Below are 19,711 nucleotides of genomic sequence, written 5' to 3'. Positions count from 1 at the left end.
TGATGAATGGAGTATGTTGTAAATCCTTCCCAAGCAGTTCCTAGCTTTTTGTTTATTCTGAAGGGCAAATAAAATTTGTGCATCATTTATAGCCCCTTGACATCCTCAGCTTGTTCTGTTAACTATTGTGATCTGTTGTTGCAGGTTCTCGTCTCAACAGCAACCCTGGCCTGGGGTGTTAACCTCCCTGCTCACACTGTCATCATCAAAGGGACCCAGGTGTATAGCCCTGAGAAGGGCCGTTGGACTGAGCTTGGTGCTCTTGACATTTTGCAGGTATAAAGCAATCTGTCGGGGATTGAAATTTGAAGAATAGTTCTGTTTGTATAAAGCATCTGCTTCATAATACCTATGTAAAACTCTGGTTCACAGATTCACAAGCCAGTAGCACTGATTGAATACATGTATTTATACTCAAGGTTGTAATTATAATTATATATATATATATTTGTCAAACATTTTGGATAAATCACTCTTGTCTTACAAGTGCAGACAGTTAACACCTGCTTTTGAGCAGGTGTAAGTGTTCATGCTTTGTTTTTTCAAGTATCCACATAGATCAGGGGTCTCAAAGTCCCTCCGTGAGGGCCGCAATCCAGTCGGGTTTTCAGGATTTCCCCAATGAATATGCATGAGATCTATGTGCATGCACTGCTTTCAATGCATATTCATTGGGGAAATCCTGAAAACCCGACTGGATTGCGGCCCTCAAGGAGGGACTTTGAGACCACTGACATAGATCATCATATATGGACAAAAGATTGCAACATGAGTATTTTTGCGCAGATTTCTGTTTGAGAGCTCTTGTAAGATCCACTGTTAACATTCTCAAAATGCAAATGTGTATTCTTACAAGCTGTCATTGTTCTTCCTCTTGCCCTCATAGGAGAGAGGTTGTTTCTTTGTCCAGGTTCTTGATCTGGTATTTTTCTGTGATTTCTGAGCCAGTGCTGAAATCTGACTTTCTCATCAATTTGAGATTTTACCTTGTTTCTTGGGATTTCTTATGTTTTGAAGTATCTATGGGTTTCTGATTTCAGATGCTTGGGCGTGCTGGACGGCCACAGTATGACACAAAAGGTGAGGGGATCTTGATCACCTCACATGGAGAGCTGCAGTATTACCTTTCGCTGCTCAACCAACAACTACCTATCGAGAGTCAAATGGTGTGGAAACTTCCAGACATGCTAAACGCTGAGGTGGTGCTGGGAAACATCCAGAATGCCAAGGTGAGATGTAACACTATGTTCAATCTGGCCAGAGAGTAGTATACCTTCACCATTATTCTTTTTACCTTCACACATCAAATTACTATCCATAAAGTTTTTATGGCGCATTGTTTCCTGCAGGACTTCTATTTTGTTTGACTCGATGCCCTCTAATTTACAGCGCAACCCCTCCACCAATTTGATCTTCCTTGTTATTAGCATATGATTTGTGTCCCATTAGTTATTATTATTTCATGAGGTCTCTGAGTTCAGTCTGGTTTTATAAGTCATGTAATCTGCCTAGAACTTGGGATAGTGTGGAGTAAAAATATTTTGAAATAAACAAACAAATGCCTATTCTTTAGCACTCTCCAGACCAGTAGAGGTTAACTTTACGATTGGGTATATATCTAATCATGACCAGCAGGTGGAGACTGAAAACAAAACTTTGGGACAGTATATCCTAGCCCCTCCTCTCTATTTCCCTCAGTCTTCTTTCAGTCTCCAGCAGGTGTTGAGTGATCTGTACCCATCTCCCTTGGTAGGGCTGTTGGAATTTGTTTAGAGGTTTATTGTCCCTGTTTTTAGCCGGACGGAGCTTGGACGGACTCTGTTTGGGGGTTCGTCCGACCTCGGGGGTGTCAAACCCGGCGGGTCACGAGCGGGGTCCCTCCCCCCACTTCCTCCACCTCCCCATATTTTTTTAGAGGAGCCTCAGCAGTAAGCCTTGCCCCCTAAATCAAGCAAGGCATATTGCTTCGAGAGCCTGTGGAGTCTGTTCTGTGTAAAAAAAAAAAAAAAAAAAAAAATCCTGAGGTAGTGCTGGTCTGGAGGGTTGTATCCCTTTAAGAAAACTGTATTTTACTGTATTTTTTCAACTAACCGGCACTTTTTTACAGCTAGGTCGCGTATGGAGCAATGAGCACTTCTAAAGGGAAAAAGTGCTCATTGTGCTCCAGACGCGAGGCACTCGCGGCCGGCCTGTGCAAGCGGTGTTCAGGCCGGTGCGGTGGAGGAGCTCCGTCGGCAGCGGCTGCAGGCGCCCAGAGCTCCCCGCCGATGGTGCCTCGCGAGTCGGCAGGGAACGGTGGAGAAGCCCGGTCTTCTCCGTCCGCCCACGGAGGGATTCCCCGAGCCGCCGACGGTCGGGTTTTAGAGGATTCCCTCTCAGCTGATATTTTGACAGCTGATGCCGGCTTGCCTGTTTTAGCGGCTGAGACTATTCAGGTCTCTCAGCCGCTGCAGGCTATGGAGGGAGCTGTTTTGGCGGGAAAGACGCCATCTTCTCTGTCTGGCCCCTCCATTTTGTCTTCCACCTCAGGTGACCTTCCCCCTGTTTTGGCTAAGCAGGGGCAGGTTTCTGCTGGGTCCCCTGCTGTGGCAGGGAGTCCCTTGGGACCCTCGGGGGGTTTTTCCCCTGATTTTTTCTTTTCATTATGCAAAGCCTATTTTCAGGCGGCTGGGGGTCCCGGTTGCGCCCAGGGGGTCTCGGGGGGTGGGGTTTCCTCCGCGCTCCCTGCGGCTTTGCCTCTCTCGTCTGACGTGACGTCCCCTCCGCCGCCTCTCTTGTCCAAGCGTCCGCGGGTGTCGTGGGACGAGGATTTGTGGTCGGAGGAACGTGTCGGTCTGGAGGAGGACCTGGACCCTTCTGAGGAATTCCAGGACCCTCTGGAGGGGACGGAAGCTGGCGGCGGGTTGTCGGGTTTCCCGTTCTCCAGTGACGAGGCGTCCGTGGTGCGCCTTTTTCAGAGAGATGAGCTGCCTGACCTTATTCAACAGGTTTCTTCGGCTTTGCGTTTTGAGGACGCGCCGCCGGAGACTCCGCGTGTGGGGGACCCTCTGTTACGAGGGATCCGTTCCGTTTCCCGCTCTTTTCCTATGCATCAGGATATTCGGGATATTATTCTTGAGCAGTGGAAAACGCCGGAGACGCCGTTTCGGCTGGCGCGCAGCATGGCTCGCCTGTATCCCATTCCTGAAGGGGATCGGGCTACGTTAGCTTCGCCAGTCGTGGATGCGGTGGTCTCGGCTATTTCCAAGCGGCATACCGTGCCTGTTGAAGGCGGTTCTGCCTTGCGGGACTCTGAGGAGCGCAAATTGGAGACAATCCTTAAGCAAAATTTCCAAGTCTCTGCCTTTGGGGTCCAGGCGGCTATTTGTGGGGGACTGGTCGCTCGCGCCGTGTTTCGGTGGGCGGAGAGGGTCTTGGATCGAGAGTCTGACGACTGGTCTCTGGTGGATCAGGAGGTAGCGAAGATTGAGATGGCTGCCTCATTCCTCTCGGATGCTCTGTATGACTTGGTGCGGATCTCGGCTAAGTCCATGGCTTTTGGCGTGGCCGCAAGGCGTGTGTTGTGGCTGCGCGCTTGGGCTGCGGATGCTGCGTCCAAAGCTAAGCTTACTAAATTTCCCTTTCGGGGGTCGTTTTTATTTGGAGAGGACTTGGATAAGTTGATTCAGACTCTGTCGGACTCGAAAGTTCCCCGTTTGCCGGAGGACCGTGCCCGCCCGGCGTCTCGGGGTGGTGCGGCCCGGGGGCGTTTGCGGGAATTTCGCAAGTATCGCCCTGGGCGTGGGGCTGCTTCTTTCCAGTCTCCGGGGTTTTCCCGGGGTCGGTTCTTCCAGCGCATGCAGCCCTTTCGGGGGGCCCGTCGGGGGGCAGGGAATCCCTCCGCCGGTTCCCCCGCTTCCCGTCCTGCACAATGACGCCTTGCCGGCGCCCCCCTTGGTTCCGGTGGGGGCCCGGCTGCGCGACTTTTTTTCCCAAATGGGCCGAGATCACGTCCGATCAGTGGGTCCTGGAGGTGGTGCGGGACGGTTATGCCCTGGAGTTCGCCCGCTCTCTGCCGGATTTTTTCCTCGCTTCTCCGTGTCAGACTCCTGGGAAGACGCTGGCGTTTCGCCAGACCCTTCAGCGCTTGCTAGATCTCAGGGCAGTAGTTCCAGTGCCCCCCCCGGAGTGGGGCACGGGCAGGTACTCCATTTACTTTGTGGTGCCCAAGAAGGAGGGGACTTTTCGGCCCATCCTCGATTTGAAAGGGGTCAACAGGGCTCTCAAGGTTCCCTCTTTCCGTATGGAAACGCTGCGGTCGGTCATTCTGGCGGTTCAGCCGGGGGAGTTTCTCACTTCTCTCGATCTGACGGAGGCCTACTTGCATGTTCCTATTCGGACCTCTCATCAGCGTTTCCTGCGCTTTGCGATCTTGGGTCGGCACTATCAGTTCTGTGCGCTTCCCTTTGGGCTGGCCACGGCTCCCCGGACGTTCACCAAGGTGATGGTGGTCGTCGCGGCAGCCTTGCGGTCGGAGGGCATCCTGGTACACCCCTACCTGGACGACTGGTTAATTCGGGCCAAGTCGTTGCAGGAAAGCTCCCGGGTTACGGCTCGGGTGGTGGAGTTTCTCCGGTCGCTGGGCTGGGTGGTCAACCTTTCCAAGAGTCGGTTGGTTCCGGCTCAGCGTCTGGAGTACCTCGGGGTGCTGTTCGACACCTCCTTGGGGAAGGTCTTCCTCCCAGAGGCCCGGGTGAGCAAATTGCAGTCTCAGATTCGCCTGCTTTTGGCGTCCCGGTGTCCTCGGGCGCGAGATTTCCTCCAGGTCCTGGGGTCGATGGCGGCGTCCCTGGACGTGGTGAGGTGGGCGCGGGCCCACATGCGTCCTCTCCAGTATGCTCTGCTCCGGAGGTGGTCTCCCCAGAGGCACGGGATGGATGTTCCGGTTCCCCTGCGAGGCTTGGCGCGCTGCAGTCTGCGTTGGTGGCTCCGGACCCCTCACCTAGTTCAGGGGGTGGGTCTGGATCTTCCGCAGTGGACGGTGCTCCTTACGGATGCGAGTCTCCTGGGTTGGGGGGCCCAGTGTCTGGGTCACTCAGCTCAGGGAACCTGGTCCACGGAGGAGGCCTCCTGGTCGATCAACGTGTTGGAGACCAGGGCGGTCCGGCTAGCGCTGTTGGCTTTCCACTCCCTTTTGTTGGGCAAGTCGGTCAGAGTCCTGTCGGACAATGCCACGGCGGTGGCTTATGTCAATCGTCAGGGGGGCACCAAGAGCACTCTGGTGGCGCAGGAGGCGGCTCGGCTCATGGTTTGGGCGGAGTCGCATCTTCTGGACCTCTCGGCCTCTCACATTGCCGGGGTAGAAAACGTTCAGGCGGACTTCCTCAGTCGTCACTTCTTGGATCCGGGAGAGTGGTGTCTCGGCGCCGAGGCGTTTCAGTTGCTAGTGCGTGCTTGGGGGCAGCCCCTGATGGATCTGATGGCTACAAGTGGCAACGCCAAAGTACCCCCGCTTCTTCAGTCGTCGCAGGGACGGTCTGGCCGAGGGTCTGGATGCTCTGGTCCAACCGTGGCCAACGGAGGGGCTGTTGTATGTGTTCCCTCCGTGGCCATTAGTAGGCAGAGTACTGCTTCGCATTGTTCGCCATCCGGGGCTGGTGGTCTTGGTGGCTCCGGATTGGCCTCGTCGTCCGTGGTATGCGGATCTGGTGAGGCATCTGGTGGCGGATCCTCTTCCTCTGCCTCTCGAGTGCGATCTTCTGACGCAGGGTCCCATTCCCATGTTCGACCCGTCTCCCTTTTGTCTTACGGCTTGGCTCTTGAAAGGGGCCGCCTGAGTAAGAAGGGATATTCCGACAAGGTGATCTCTACACTTTTGGGGTCCCGGAGGCTTTCTACCTCTCGGGCTTATGTACGGGTTTGGCGTCTTTTTGAGGAATGGTGCCGAGCGCGGGGAGTGGTCTCCTTTCGCGCTTCTCTGCCTAACATTCTAGAGTTTTTGCAGGATGGCCTGGATAGGGGCCTGGCCTGGTCTTCTCTTCGGGTTCATCTGGCGGCCCTGTCGGCTTTTCGGGGGCTGGTGACAGGTCAGCGTTTGTCAGCCATTCCTGATGTGATTCGCTTTCTTAGGGCGGCCAAGTTGATCAGGCCTCCCATAAGGCCCTCGATTCCCTCTTGGGATCTCAATCTGGTTCTCTCTGTTCTAGTGCGCCCTCCTTTCGAGCCATTGGATGGCTGTTCGTTGAAGGACCTTACGCTGAAGTCGGTCTTTTTGGTGGCCATTACTTCCGCTAGACGGGTGTCTGAGCTGCAGGCTTTCTCTTGTAGGGCTCCCTTCCTGGAGTTTTCGAAGGAGCGGGTTGTTTTGCGGCCTGTTCCTTCCTTTCTGCCGAAGGTAGTTTCTCCTTTTCATGTCAATCAATCGGTGGTCCTCCCGGTCTTGGGTAGTCGGGAGGGTTCTTCTGAGCAACGACAGCTGCGCAAGTTGGATGTCGGTCGGGTCCTCCATGCTTATGTGCAGCGGACCCGGGATTTTCGGAGCTCCGATCATCTCTTTGTGCTTCTGGCGGGTCCTCGTCGGGGGGCTGGCGCTTCTAAGGCTACTATTGCGCGTTGGATCAAGGAGATGATTGCTTCCGCTTATCTTCTGAGTCAGAAGCCGGTTCCGGAGTTTCTCAAGGCTCATTCCACTAGGGGTCAGGCGGCTTCTTGGGCTGAGTCGTCGCTCGTGCCTCCGGTGGATATTTGTAAGGCTGCGGTTTGGTCCTCCTTGCATTCATTTGTTCGGCATTATCGGGTAGATGTTCAGGCGCGTCGGGACGCGGTGTTCGGTGAGCGTGTTCTGGTATCGGCCCTTCGGGGGTCCCGCCCGTGAGAGGGACTGCTTTGGTACGTCCCAATCGTAAAGTTAACCTCTACTGGTCTGGAGAGTGCTAAAGAAGGAGAAATTAGGTTCTTACCTGCTAATTTACTTTCTTTTAGCTTCTCCAGACCAGTAGAGGTCCCCACCCTGTCTGTTGTTGTTGTTGTTGGGGCTGTTGCGCGGGCAGTTTTTGGTTTTTGCTGCGGGTTCTAGTATTTTTCTAGGGCCGGGGAGAATTGAAGAACAGCGGCTGTGGCTCGGCTGGCTTAGCTGGCGAGCTGTGGGGACCTTCTTCCTTCGGGAACTTCTCCTCTGCATTTTCCAACAGCATTTTTGGGTATGTTATTTGTTACTCCTTTCGGAGTATTGTTTTTTCTCTCTGTTGTTTTCCAGTTCTTGGTTCTGCTTGGCTATTCGGCAGACTGAGGGAAATAGAGAGGAGGGGCTAGGATATACTGTCCCAAAGTTTTGTTTTCAGTCTCCACCTGCTGGTCATGATTAGATATATACCCAATCGTAAAGTTAACCTCTACTGGTCTGGAGAAGCTAAAAGAAAGTAAATTAGCAGGTAAGAACCTAATTTCTCCTTCTTTAGCACTCTCCAGACCAGTAGAGGTTAATCTTTACGAATGGGTATATATCCAATCATGACCAGCAGGTGGAGACTGAAAACAAAACTGTGGGACAGTATATAATATACTCCCTTCTCTATTTACATCAGTCTTCTTTCAGTCTAGGGGGTTTCTAGTCCCTGTTTTTGGCCGGACAGAGCTTGGGCGGGCCCTGTTTGGGGGTCTGTCCGACCTCGGGGGTGTCAAACCCGGCGGGTCTCAAGCGGGGTCCCTCCCCCCACTTCCTCCACCTCCCCACATTTTTTTTAGAGGAGCCTCAGCAGTAAGCCTTGCCCCCTAAATCAAGCAAGGCATATTGCTTCGAGAGCCTGTGGAGTCTGTTCTGTAAAAAAAAAAAAAATCCTGAGGTAGTGCCGGTCTGCAGGGTTGCTTCCCTGTCAGTTTAATGTTTTTTACTGTATTTTTTCTTCTAACCGGCACTTTGTTTCTAGCTAGGTCGCGTATGGAGAAATTGTGCCCTTCTCCGGGGGAGTGGGACACAATTAGGTCCAGCCGCGAGGCACTCGCGGCCGGTCTGAAATCGGTAGTTTGGCCCGGTGAGGTGGTGGAGCTCCGTCGGCAGCGGCTGCAGGCGCCCAGAGTCCCCGCCGATGGTGCTTTGCGAGTCGGCTGGGAGCAGTGGGGAAGCCCGGTCTTCCCCAACTGCCCACGGAGGGATTCCACGAAGGATTCCCTCTCAGCTGATTTTTTGACAGCTGATGCCGACTTGCCTGTTTTAGCGGCTGGGACTGTTCAGCCTTCTCAGCCGCTACAGGCCATGGAGGGAGCATTTTTGGCGGGAACTTCGCCATTTTCTCTGTCTGGCCCCTCCATTTTGTCTGCAACCTCAGGTGACCTTCCCCCTGTATTGCAAACACAGGGGCAGGTTTCAGCAGGGACCCCTTCTGGGGCAGGGAGTCCCTGGGGACCCCCAGGGGTTTTTTGTCCCCAATTTAATTTCTTTCTTTGTGCAGACAATTGGGAGTCCCACGTGCACCTGGGGGGTGTCGGGGGTGGTTTCCCTCCGCGCCCCCTATGGCTTTGCCTCCCTCTTTTCGTTTGGCGTCCCCTCTTCCTCCTCCCTCATCCAAGCGCCCGCGGGGGGGCTTGGATTGCGAATTGATGGTCGGAGGAGCGTGTTGGCATGGTTGAGGACCTGACTGCTTTGGCGGGCTTCTAGGGCTTCTAGAGGGGACGCCCGCTGGCAGCGGGGCGGCGGGTTTCCCGTCTTCCAGAGCAGATGCGTCCGTGGAGCGCTTTTTATTCAGAGGGATGAGCTTTTAGACCTGATGTAGCAGGTCTCCTTGGTGCTGCATTTTTGAAGTTGCGCCACCGGAGACCCCGCGTATGGGGGCCCCTCTGCTTCAGGGGGTCTGTCCTGTTTCCCGCTCTTTTCCTGTGCGTCAGGATTTTCAGGATTTTGTGTTGGCGCAGTGGCCTACGGGCGCCGTTTCGTTTTGTGTGCGCCTTGGCTCATGGGTATCCCATCCCGGAGGGGGATAGGGCTACCTTAATTTCGCCAATGGGGGACGCGGTGGTCTCGGCACTTCCTAAGCGGCATACCGTGCCTGTTATGGACGGTTCTGCTCTTAGAGTCTCTGAGAAGCGTACGTTAGAGACACTTCTTAAGTATAATTTTGATGTCTCTGCCTTGGGGGTCCAGGCGGCTATTTGTGTGGGGCTGGTGGCTCACACCGTGTTTCGGTGGTCTGAGCATGTCCTGGATCGTGAGTCTGATGACTGGTCCTTAGTGGATCAGGAGGTGGTGAAGTTTGAGATGACTGCCTCGTTCCTCTAGGTTGTTCTTTGTGACTTGGTGCTGCTAAGTCTGGGACTTTTGGTGGCCGCACGCTGTACCTTGTGGCTTCGCGCTTGGTCGGCGGTTGCCGCGTCCAAAACTTAACTTCCCAAAATTTCCCTTTCGGGGGTTGTTTTTTGTTTAGAGAGGACTTAGATCCAGTGGTTCAGACTCTGACGGACTCTACGGTGCCCCGTCTGCCTGAGGACCGTGCCCGCCCGGCATCTCGGGTTGGCATTGCCCGGGGGCGTCTGCGGGAATTTCGCAAGTTTCGCCAGGGGCATGGGACTGCTTTTTTCCAGGCTTCCGGTTTTTCCCCGGGGTCGGTTGGCTTAGCGCATGCAGTCTTTTCAGGGGGCCCGTCGGGGGGCTGGGAGTTCCCCCCCGGTTCCCCTGCTGCCCGTCCTGCGCGATGTCTCTTTGCCGGCGCCCCCTTTGGTTCCCGTGGGTGCCCGGCTTCGCAACTTGTTTCCCAAGTGGGCCAAGATCACGTCCGATCAGTGGTTCCTGGTGGTGGTGCGGGACGGTTATGTACTTGAATTTTGCCCGCTCTCTGCCGGATCATATCTAGCCTCTCCATGTCAGGTGGCATGGGAGACGCTAGCCTTTCGCCAGACCCTTCAGCACTTGCTAGATCTCAAAGCAGTTGTCCAGTGTCCACTCAGGAGTGCGGTATCGGCTGGTACGCCATTTCCTTTATGGGGCCCTAAAGGGAGGGGACCTTTCGGCCCATCCTTGGTTTAAACTGAGGTCAACAGGACTCTCAGAATTCCCTTTTATTCGCATGGACACACTGAAGTCTGTCCTTCTGGCGGTTCAGCCGGGGGAGTTCCTGACTTCTCTCGCTCTGGCGGAGGCCTACTTGCCTGTTTCCACTCGGGCCTCTCCTCAGCTCTTTCTTTGCTTTGCGATATTGGGTCTGCACTATCAGTTCTGTGTGCTTCCCTTGGGCCTGGCCACGACTCCCCGGATGTTCGCCAAGTTGATGGTGGTCGTCACGGCAGCATTGCAGTCAGAGGTCATTCTGGTGCACCCCTTCTGGGATGACTGGTTGTTTCAGGCAAAGTCGTTGCAGGAGAGCGCCCGAGTTACGGCTCGGGTGGTTGAGTTTCTCCGGTCACTGGGCTGGGTGGTCAACCTTTCCAAGAGTCGGTTGGTCCCCTCTCAGCATCTGGAGTACCTTGGGGTTCTGTTAGACACCTCTTTGGGGAAGGTCTTCCTTCCAGAGGCCCGGGTAAGCAAATTGCAATCTCAGATTCGCCTTCTTTTGGCGCCCGGTGTCCTCGGGCGCAGGATTTCCTCCAAGTCTTGGGGTCGATGGCAGCATTCCTGGATGTTGTGAGGTGGGCGCGGGCCCACATGTGTCTCTTCAGTATGCTCTGCTCCGTAGATGGTCACCCCAGAGGCTCAGTTTGGAGGTCCCTGTCCCTCTGCGAGGCTTGGCGCGCTGCAGTCTTCTTTGGTGGCTCCAGACCTCTCATCTGGTTCAGAGGATGAGTCTGGATCTATCGCAGTGGACGGTGCTTCTCCTGGTTGGGGGGGCTCAGTGTCTAGGTCACTTAGCTCAGGGCACCTGGTCCATGGAGGAGGCGTCCTGGTCGATCAACATGTTGGAGACCAGAGCCGTCCCTCTGGCGCTGTTAGCCTTCCGCTCCCTCTTGATGGGCAAGTCGGTCAGAGTCCGGTCTGACAATGCCACAGCGGTGGCTTATGTCAATCGTTGAGGCACCAAGAGCACTCAGGTGGCGGAGGAGGCGGCTCGGCTCTTGCTTTGGGGCGGAGTCACGCCTTATATTAACGCTGTCTTATATTTTAGGCTTCTAGCATCTATATACAAACATTTCAAAGTATGTTTTTTGTGTATATTTGTAACCTGTTTAGTAACCGACAGGGATAATTTGCAATTTTACTTATCATCCCACCTAACAAGTCCAGAACATGAAGGTTATGCTCGTTAACTAGCAGGTGGAGGCAGGTTGTAGAGCTGTGAGCTTTGATCTATGCCACCTGGCAGCTACATCACTATGGGCTCCTTTTACAAAGGTGTGCTAGCGTTTTTAATGCACTTACAAGATTAGCGCGCGCTATAGCACGCGCTAGCCCAAAAATTACCACCTGCTTAAAAGGAGGCACGCAGCATTTTAGTGTGCGCTAAGCACTCGCTAAAACCACTAGTGCACCTTTGTAAACGGAGCCCTATAGCCAGCATAAATTAGCTTTTGAACATAGTTGACAAGGGGTAGCTGAGCTGAAAGTACTTTTTTCTGTTTTAGCATCCCTTTTTTTTTTTTTCTTAATTAAGTTATTACCCTAAAAAGGAGCACTGTGGAACAAATTTAAAACATATACAGTGGAACCTTGGTTTACGAGCATAATTCGTTCCAGAAGCATGCTCATAAACCAAAATACTCGTATATCAAAGCGAGTTTCTCCATAGGAAATAATGGAAACTCGCTTGATACGTTCAACCCCCCACTCGAACCGGCACCCCCCCCCCCCCCGCCCAAACAACTTGAAACTTACCCGTCTAGCACCCGTCTGGCACCGGCACGCAGCCCACAGGATGTGCCTTTGCCGCTTGAAGAACTTCCTGCCTCTGCTGGGCCTTGAGCATGCATCTGCGCATGCTCAAGGCCTTCTAATTCTCCCTCTCGCCGAGATTCTCAGTGAGTGGGAGAACTAGAAGGCCTTGAGCATGCGCAATAAGTTCTTCAAGCGGCACGTCCTGTGGGTTGTGTGCCACTGCTAGACGGGGGGTAAGTTTCAAGTTGTTCGGGGATGTGCCAGTTTGAGCGGGGGGGGAGCAATGCCGGTTCTCGGGGGGGGGGGGGGTTGCTCACAAATCGAGTCAACACTCGGTTTATGAGACAAGTTTTGTGAGAATGTTTTGCTCGTCTTGCAAAACACTCGCAAACCGAGGTTTGACTGTATAGTGATTTTCTACCTCAAAATGTGTTCAGTGTCTGTATGCTAAAATACTTTGCTTTCTGTGGCTGTTTTACAAGATAAGATGAGAAATTTTAGGAAGAAGCACAGTGTCTCCTCCCTTCTCCAGAATTATACCACAGAGTACCTTCTGCAGCTCAGTTTCCTCAAATGTTGCTAAATTTTGAGGTGTTCTTTACAATAAGTATCCCAGAAAAGTCTTCTGGGGGGTTTTTCTATTGTTTGTTTCCACATGTAATTTGAAGAGGGCAGAAATTGATGCATATATAGGAGGGGGCACAGGCAGGTAATTATTGATCCAGAGGATGAGACTTCATAATGCCCGGGAGGAGCCAGGAGTTAAGTGGGCACTGGTGATATTCAGTGCCAGTATCCACATAGCACAAAACGCAGACCTAGCTTTACCCAGTTAGCCATGTGAGTATGGCACTGAATATTGGATGCATCCACAAGTTCTTGTTGCCAGTTAAGGCCCAGATAGTGTCCAGTGCTTAATATCCAGTTCTGAATTAGCCAGCAGTTGGCTTAATATTGACTGAATACATTTATGCAACGCATGTAGATGTGTTCAGTATGGGATTTGAGTGGGGTGTGTGATGTCATTATCTACCTGCATTTTTCATAACATATGTGCTATGCAATTTTTCCCTCTAGTGTTTTCTAAAGACACACAGGCTTCTATGTGTGTCTATAAAATAGGCACCTTTTAGGACATTTTACATAGGTGACCTGTTATAAAGTTACCCTCTTTATGTCCCTGTGTCTTTGGTCCAATACCTGTGTAATTAGTGTATATAATAGTAAAGTTTCTCTTACTACTTCTGTTTTTAAATTGTTGTATGCATGTTTTCCACCTCGGAGGTGGTAGTCTGGATATTTCTGGGGTGCTATGACTCTAAAACATTAGAATCTTGATTAAATGAGACATTCTAGATAAATGCAGATTATTACAACAGTCTGTTTATAATCTAGTCCATGGAAGTTGCTTCCCCCCCTTAAAAATATTCTATTCTTATGTGGATAGTCATACTGTCTCTATATTTGATTTTAGGATGCTGTAAACTGGCTGGGCTATGCTTACCTTTATATCCGGATGCTGCGCTCTCCCACGCTGTATGGGATTTCCCATGATGATTTAAAAGTAGACCCTCTGCTGGAACAGCGCCGGCTTGATCTAATCCACACTGCAGCATTAATGTTAGACAAGAACAACCTCATCAAGTACGAAAAGAAGACTGGTATCTTCCAGGTCAGAAACAGAGGCTGGTTATCATTGGGGTCCTGAGTTTCTGAAAAAATAGAGGTGTGATATCTACTGTAAAAGTCTGTTTGCACAGAGAAATTTATTCTAGGATGGATGATGCTAGAAATGGTGCAGCCAAATATACATTCCAGTACAATAGGAATGGTTTGTTGAATCATAGGGTTATCCTTGTATTCTTATATATTTCATATCCCTCCATAAAATCCTGTCATTATAAGAAGTTCCTTGAGAAAATCCTCTCATTTCAAGCCTCTAAATTGAATGTATGGCTTGGAAAAATTATGTTAGAGGTCTCTTCCTATCTTGATTTTAGAAAATTGTTAAAGACTCAACTCATTGATAGGCTGGTATCTTAATGCATTCTGCTTCATTTTTTCAATCAAGTTCCTTATATTCAACTTGATGCATTTTATCTGTTCTATGTATTACTTCTTTCTCTGCCATGCCGGTATTTTATGCATTATATTGTAAATGCTTTCTGTCTTTATCTGTTTTTAAGTCCATTATTCTAATTTGTTTTTTATCTGTATCCCAAGTATTAGCTCACCTTGTTGTGAACCACCTAGAACTTTTTCGGTATGGCGGTATATAAGAATAAAATTATTATTTATTATTATATACTTGAATATAAACCCATTCGAGAATACATCAAGATATCAGTTAAAACAGTTAATTCAAGTATTGAGGTTACTCCAGCCTCAAATACCCCCCCCCCCCGAGACCACTTCCACTGCAAACTGCCCCAGGCCACCAGCGCTGATTTCCTTCTTAAGAGAGACAACATCTATGAAGAAATTCAGATTCTTCTTTAAAACATTCCTTTTTAAGGATGCATTCCAAGTTTGACTGTCCTAAGGATTTTATAAACTTAATTTCAGCCCACTTAAGCTGGACTGCTACATGATACCCTTCCCTTTTGTATTGTCCTGTGTTTCTCTCTTTTCTTTATTTATATTGTAGTTCTCCCTTTTCCACTCATTTCAGCATGTCCTTTTGTCTTATTTGTCTGTTGTTTGATGATGTTTCTTTGTAATAATTTGTCCCCTCCTTGATTTTACTGCATAACCACTTTGAAATTTTTATAAGGCGGTATAACTTTTTTTTTAATTTCTTTATTCATTTTATAACTTACATCAAATGTACAGTAAATATCAAACAATTATAATACATCACTTGAAAATCTTCAATATCATTCACCAAGAAGATTTAACTCCACCCCCCTCCCAAATTCAAATACAACTAATATATACCACATGAAAATAATATCTTATGACATTCATATATATATTCTTAATGGAAAACCAAGAAACATCCCCCCACCCCAAATCCACATGTGTATTAAAATTGGGAAAAGTGTAACTTATTCATTATTATAATTTAATAATGGTCCCCACACATCCTTAAATTTATTATAATAACCTTTTTGAACTGCCAACGCTCTTTCCATTTTATACACGACAAACTAAATTCCACCAAAAACAATAATTCAGTCATCTACAATCCTTCCAATTATATGTTATTTGTTGGATGGCAACTCCTGTTAATATCATCAAAAGCTTGGTTATTATTAGCAGATATTTGACATTTAGCTCTCATAGACATGCCAAATAAGATTGTGTCATATGACAATGCTACATGATTTTCTAACAAACAGTTTATTTGATCCCGAATAGACTCCCAAAAAGCCTTAATGAATGAACAATAAAACAATAAATGATCTACAGTTCCAGCTTCGAGATGACAATACTAACATCTATTAGACTTAGAGCAATTCAATTTTTGTAAACGAACAGGGGTCCAGAGTGCTCTATGCAACAGGAAAAACCATGTTTGCCTCATAGACGCAGACATTGTACATTTCATCCTCCAAGACCAAATACGTGTCCATTGAGATGCATTAATTTGATGCTTAATCTCAATGCTCCAAATATCTCTAAGTCCAGTCTTTGGTTTCTTATTTAAATAGCCAGATAATAATTTATACAACTGTGCGACCTGGTGTCCCAGGAAGTCTGCCTGAAAGCATAAGAAATCTAAACTAAATTGATTATTAAGAGATTTCCATTCAGGGAACCCTGCCTGAATAGCCTGCTTCAGTTGCAACCACTTATAACTTTGTTTTTTATCAAGGCCAAATTTAATTTGCAACTGTGAAAAATCCAGCAGTTTACCATTAGATATAACATCATTTAAGGTTCGTATACCTGCTTTAATCCAATCCTTCCAGACAATCTTAAAACCGCCTATTTGGATCCTGGAGTTTAGCCATATATTTTGATATGTAGATTTTTGAATTGGAAGAGGTGTTAAATTATTAATATATCGTAAAGTTTTCCATGTGTCCATTAATATTCTATTATTTTTCTGTATTCTAGGCATTTTAATACTGAGAAGATGATGAAGTCTAATGGGAAACATGAGTTGCCATTTCAACCATAATCAATCAGGTAGCTTTTCCATGAGTTCTGGGAGGACCCAATACATACCCTGGCGCATAATATGGGATTGATGGTACCTATAAAAATTTGGAAAATTTACCCCACCCTCCACAATTGGCTTTTGTAAGGCCACTAAGGCAATTCTTGCACTTTTACCCAGCCAAATAAACTTAGTCAAAATACTATTCAACTTTTTATAAAAAGACCCCTGAAAAAAAACTGATATCATACCCATTTGGTAACAAACAACAGGCAATATCATCATCTTAACAGTTTGGACTTTTCCCCACCAAGACAGATGCAACGGATTCCATTGTTCACACAACTCTGTTACTTTTTGTAATAAAGTTTTTCATTCACTTTCATTGTCTCTTCAAATGTATTTTTTATCCAAATTACTAGATATTTTATTCCATCCTCCTTCCAAATAAAAGGAAACGAATCAAATAAACCCTTTGTATAATGTACATTTAAAGGAAGAACTTCTGATTTAGTCCAATTTATTTTATATCCTGAAAATTTCCAAAATTTCTCAATCAAATCAAGCAAACATGGAATGGTTGTTTCAGGATTCCTCAAATGAAGCAGTATATCATATGCATAAGTAGATACCTTATATTCCTTTCCAGAACATGGAATACCCTGTATCTCCTTTACCTGTTGAATAGCTAATAACAAGGGTTCAAGTACTATATCAAACAACAAGGGAGACAAAGGACAACCTTGTCTAACCCCCCTTTGCAACTTGAAAGAATCTGGAAAATTATTATCAATATATAATCTAGCAACAGGAGAGCTATGCAACGTTTGAATCATTTGTATAAATCCTGAACCCATACCAAACCATTCCATAGCCTGATACATAAAGGCCCATTCTACCCGATCAAAAGCCTTCTCTGCATCTAAGGACACAGAGAAGGCCGGGTCATTTAAGTCCTTTGTTAGATATAACATGTGAAAAGCCTATCTAGTATTATTGGAAGAGTACCTCTGAGCAACAAAACCCGTTTGATGCATACCAATTATATAAAGAAGAGCCTTTGCCAAACATAAGGCCAAGAGATTAGCCAATAATTTCCCATCCACATTAATTAAAGAAATAGGCCTGTAATTTGAAACCAATGTAGGATCTTTATTTGGCTTCGGCAAAACAATGAGGTAATAGGGTAATTTGAAATGAGTTATAGAACTCTACAGTATAACCATCACCACCTGGAGCGGTCCCAACTCTAAGAGCGGTCCCAATGCTGTTTGTAATTCTTTTAGTGATATAGGCTCTTCAAAACTTCTTTTTATATGATCAGGAACTTTTGGACCCTCAATTAAATTTAAAAATTCAAAGCCATCCTTTTCTCTATCTAAATAAGGCTCAGAAGAATAAAGGGCTTTATAGAAATTTAAAAATTGTTTTAAAATAGGACCAATTTGAGAATATATAACTCCTTTTTCATCTTTAATTATACTTATTTTTGATTTTCTTTACTTTACTTTAAGATAATTAGCCAATAGTCTTCCCGCCTTATTAGAGTTTCCATAATATAAAGCTTGCATCGAAAAAATATCATTCCTTACTAATTTAGAAGAAATTTCATTGTATTTACATTTAGTTTTTAAAAGAGCTTGTAATGTTGAATGTTCCCATTTATCAATCAATTTTGATTCTAAAATCTTAATTTATTTTTCTAAGTTAGAAAATTGCACTTTTATTTGTTTCTTAACATAAGCTGAATATGAAATAATTTGCCTTCTCATGGTTGCCTTAAAAGCATCCCATAAAGTTTCCATTGAGATTTCCTCTGTACTATTAATTTGAAAATATTTGTTAATTTTTAATTGAAAATCTTCACAGAATTTTGGATCTGCAAGCAATGTATTATCAAATCTCCATATTGGTCTACTATTATCTTGATCAATAACATTAAATTCAACCCACACCCCACCATGATCAGACAAAATAATTGGATCAATGGAGGCTTGTGTTACTTGATGTATTAGATGATCCAAAATAAAAACATAATCTATTCTTGAAAAAGATTTATGAACATGAGAACAAAAAGAAAATTCTCGATCATTAAAATGAAGAATACGCCATATATCTTTTAAATTGGAAGATTGTACAAAATTATCTAAACCTAATGACTTTATAATTTTATTAGGTCTTTTATCCATTAAAGGATCCATAACAGCATTAAAATCTCCCGCCACTACTAAATTAAAAGCAGCCAGTGGCAAAACCAACTGTTGCAGAGACTTAAAAAACTCTATTTGGTTCGAATTAGGGGCATATACATTGAAAAGCGCCAGAGTAGTATTACCCATACTCATGTTAACATGCTACCATCTTCCTAATGGATCATAAGCTACCATATTAAACACTGCATTACATTTTTTGTTAACCAAAATAGCAACTCTGGCCTTTTTCCCTACCGCAGGGGCAAAAAAACAATGTTTCACCCAATTTTTGGACTCTTCTTTTTTTCACTCCAGCTTTTTGGACTCTTCAGCAGATAGATATAACAGATATCCGCATTCTGATTTTTTAAGAATAAGAGCGTTTTTTTCCTCTTAATCGGATGGTTTAGATCATTTACATTTAACGAAAATATTTTCAAAAACATTATACCTTTTTATAAATTGAACTTCCAAAAATCTTCAAATAAATAAAAATATATTGAAAATAAACTATACTATCACTTTCCCCATATCTGAAAGCAAAAAAATCAAAACCCCACCCACCCAATACCCACTCTCCATATCCCCAACCCTTCCCCTCCCATCCCCCCCAAACTAAAAGTGAAAACTTGGATACACACGTGGATTCAGGTGACGAGAAAACCTCTACAGGATAAAATATTATATTCTATTATCAAAATATAATAAGCTATCCATATTATACCAACCCTAATTATATATAAATGATTTACCATACTCATAAATAAATTATTCATTATCATTGCAATTTATATATATCTAAATTCCCATATATCATTAACCTTATTATTTAGGCATAAAATTACCCATACTAATAATTTATTCAAAATCTCAATGAATGCACATCAACTTTAATATCTATTCCCTTAAAATAGTATCTTATCATACTTTCTTCTTATGTAATAATACAAAGAATCAAATATAATTATTAAATTAACTAAATTGCTTGGTGTATATATCTCTAACATAAATCCTCATTCTTCACTCCTATTATTCTTATATAGGTAAGCATTAAGTAATAAAAGACAAACCTAATAAATTAAGGTTACCTCACCTTCTATAATATTGTTTTATTCCATAAAAGCAATTAAAGCCCATTTAAAACCATACATCACTGTAAATCATAGGATTGAAAATACTAATTACCCCAAAATTAGATCAGTTATCAAAGCATTCTCAAATTCAAGCACAGTAACTATCACCCAATATCGTCTAACCTCTATATCCTATGTAACATACAGAAAACTCAGTTCTGTTTCTTTTATTGGGACCACATTAAAAACAAAAGATATAAACACAAAAATGTGGCTAGTAATGAAGCTCTGCCCTCACTAATTAACCAGGTAAATAAACAAAAGATCCAAAATCCTTACAACTTACAACTTTTACACGTCTCCGCTCATACCAACATGTACTGTCAGAAAGGACAGCTTGACAGCTAATAGGAAAACACACCTACCAGACCATTTCAAAGAAAGTTTCCATAAAACGTGATTTTCTCATTATATTTAAGGTCATTGAAAATGAGCAATGAAATTGCAATGATGACCCAGCTATTTCAAAACCAGTGCACATTTCTCAGAACTAGAGGGAATTAAAAAC

At 46.1% G+C, this 19,711-nt stretch overlaps 1 protein-coding gene across 1 annotated transcript in view; it reads left to right on the top strand.

The window, feature by feature from the left end:
- SNRNP200 (small nuclear ribonucleoprotein U5 subunit 200) overlaps window positions 1-19,711 on the top strand; it is a 167,092-nt gene that overhangs the window by 51,849 nt on the left and 95,532 nt on the right. The window contains exons 19-21 of the mRNA XM_033948563.1: window positions 145-276; window positions 1,041-1,229; window positions 13,248-13,445. Of these exons, the coding sequence (XP_033804454.1) occupies window positions 145-276; window positions 1,041-1,229; window positions 13,248-13,445 (519 nt within the window). The remainder of the gene's footprint in view (window positions 1-144; window positions 277-1,040; window positions 1,230-13,247; window positions 13,446-19,711) is intronic.

This window comes from Geotrypetes seraphini, chromosome 6, assembly GCF_902459505.1.
Source record: "Geotrypetes seraphini chromosome 6, aGeoSer1.1, whole genome shotgun sequence".
Taxonomy (NCBI): domain Eukaryota; kingdom Metazoa; phylum Chordata; class Amphibia; order Gymnophiona; family Dermophiidae; genus Geotrypetes; species Geotrypetes seraphini.
Note: the sequence above shows the minus strand (reverse complement) of the source record. Positions and strands in the feature narration are given on the sequence as shown.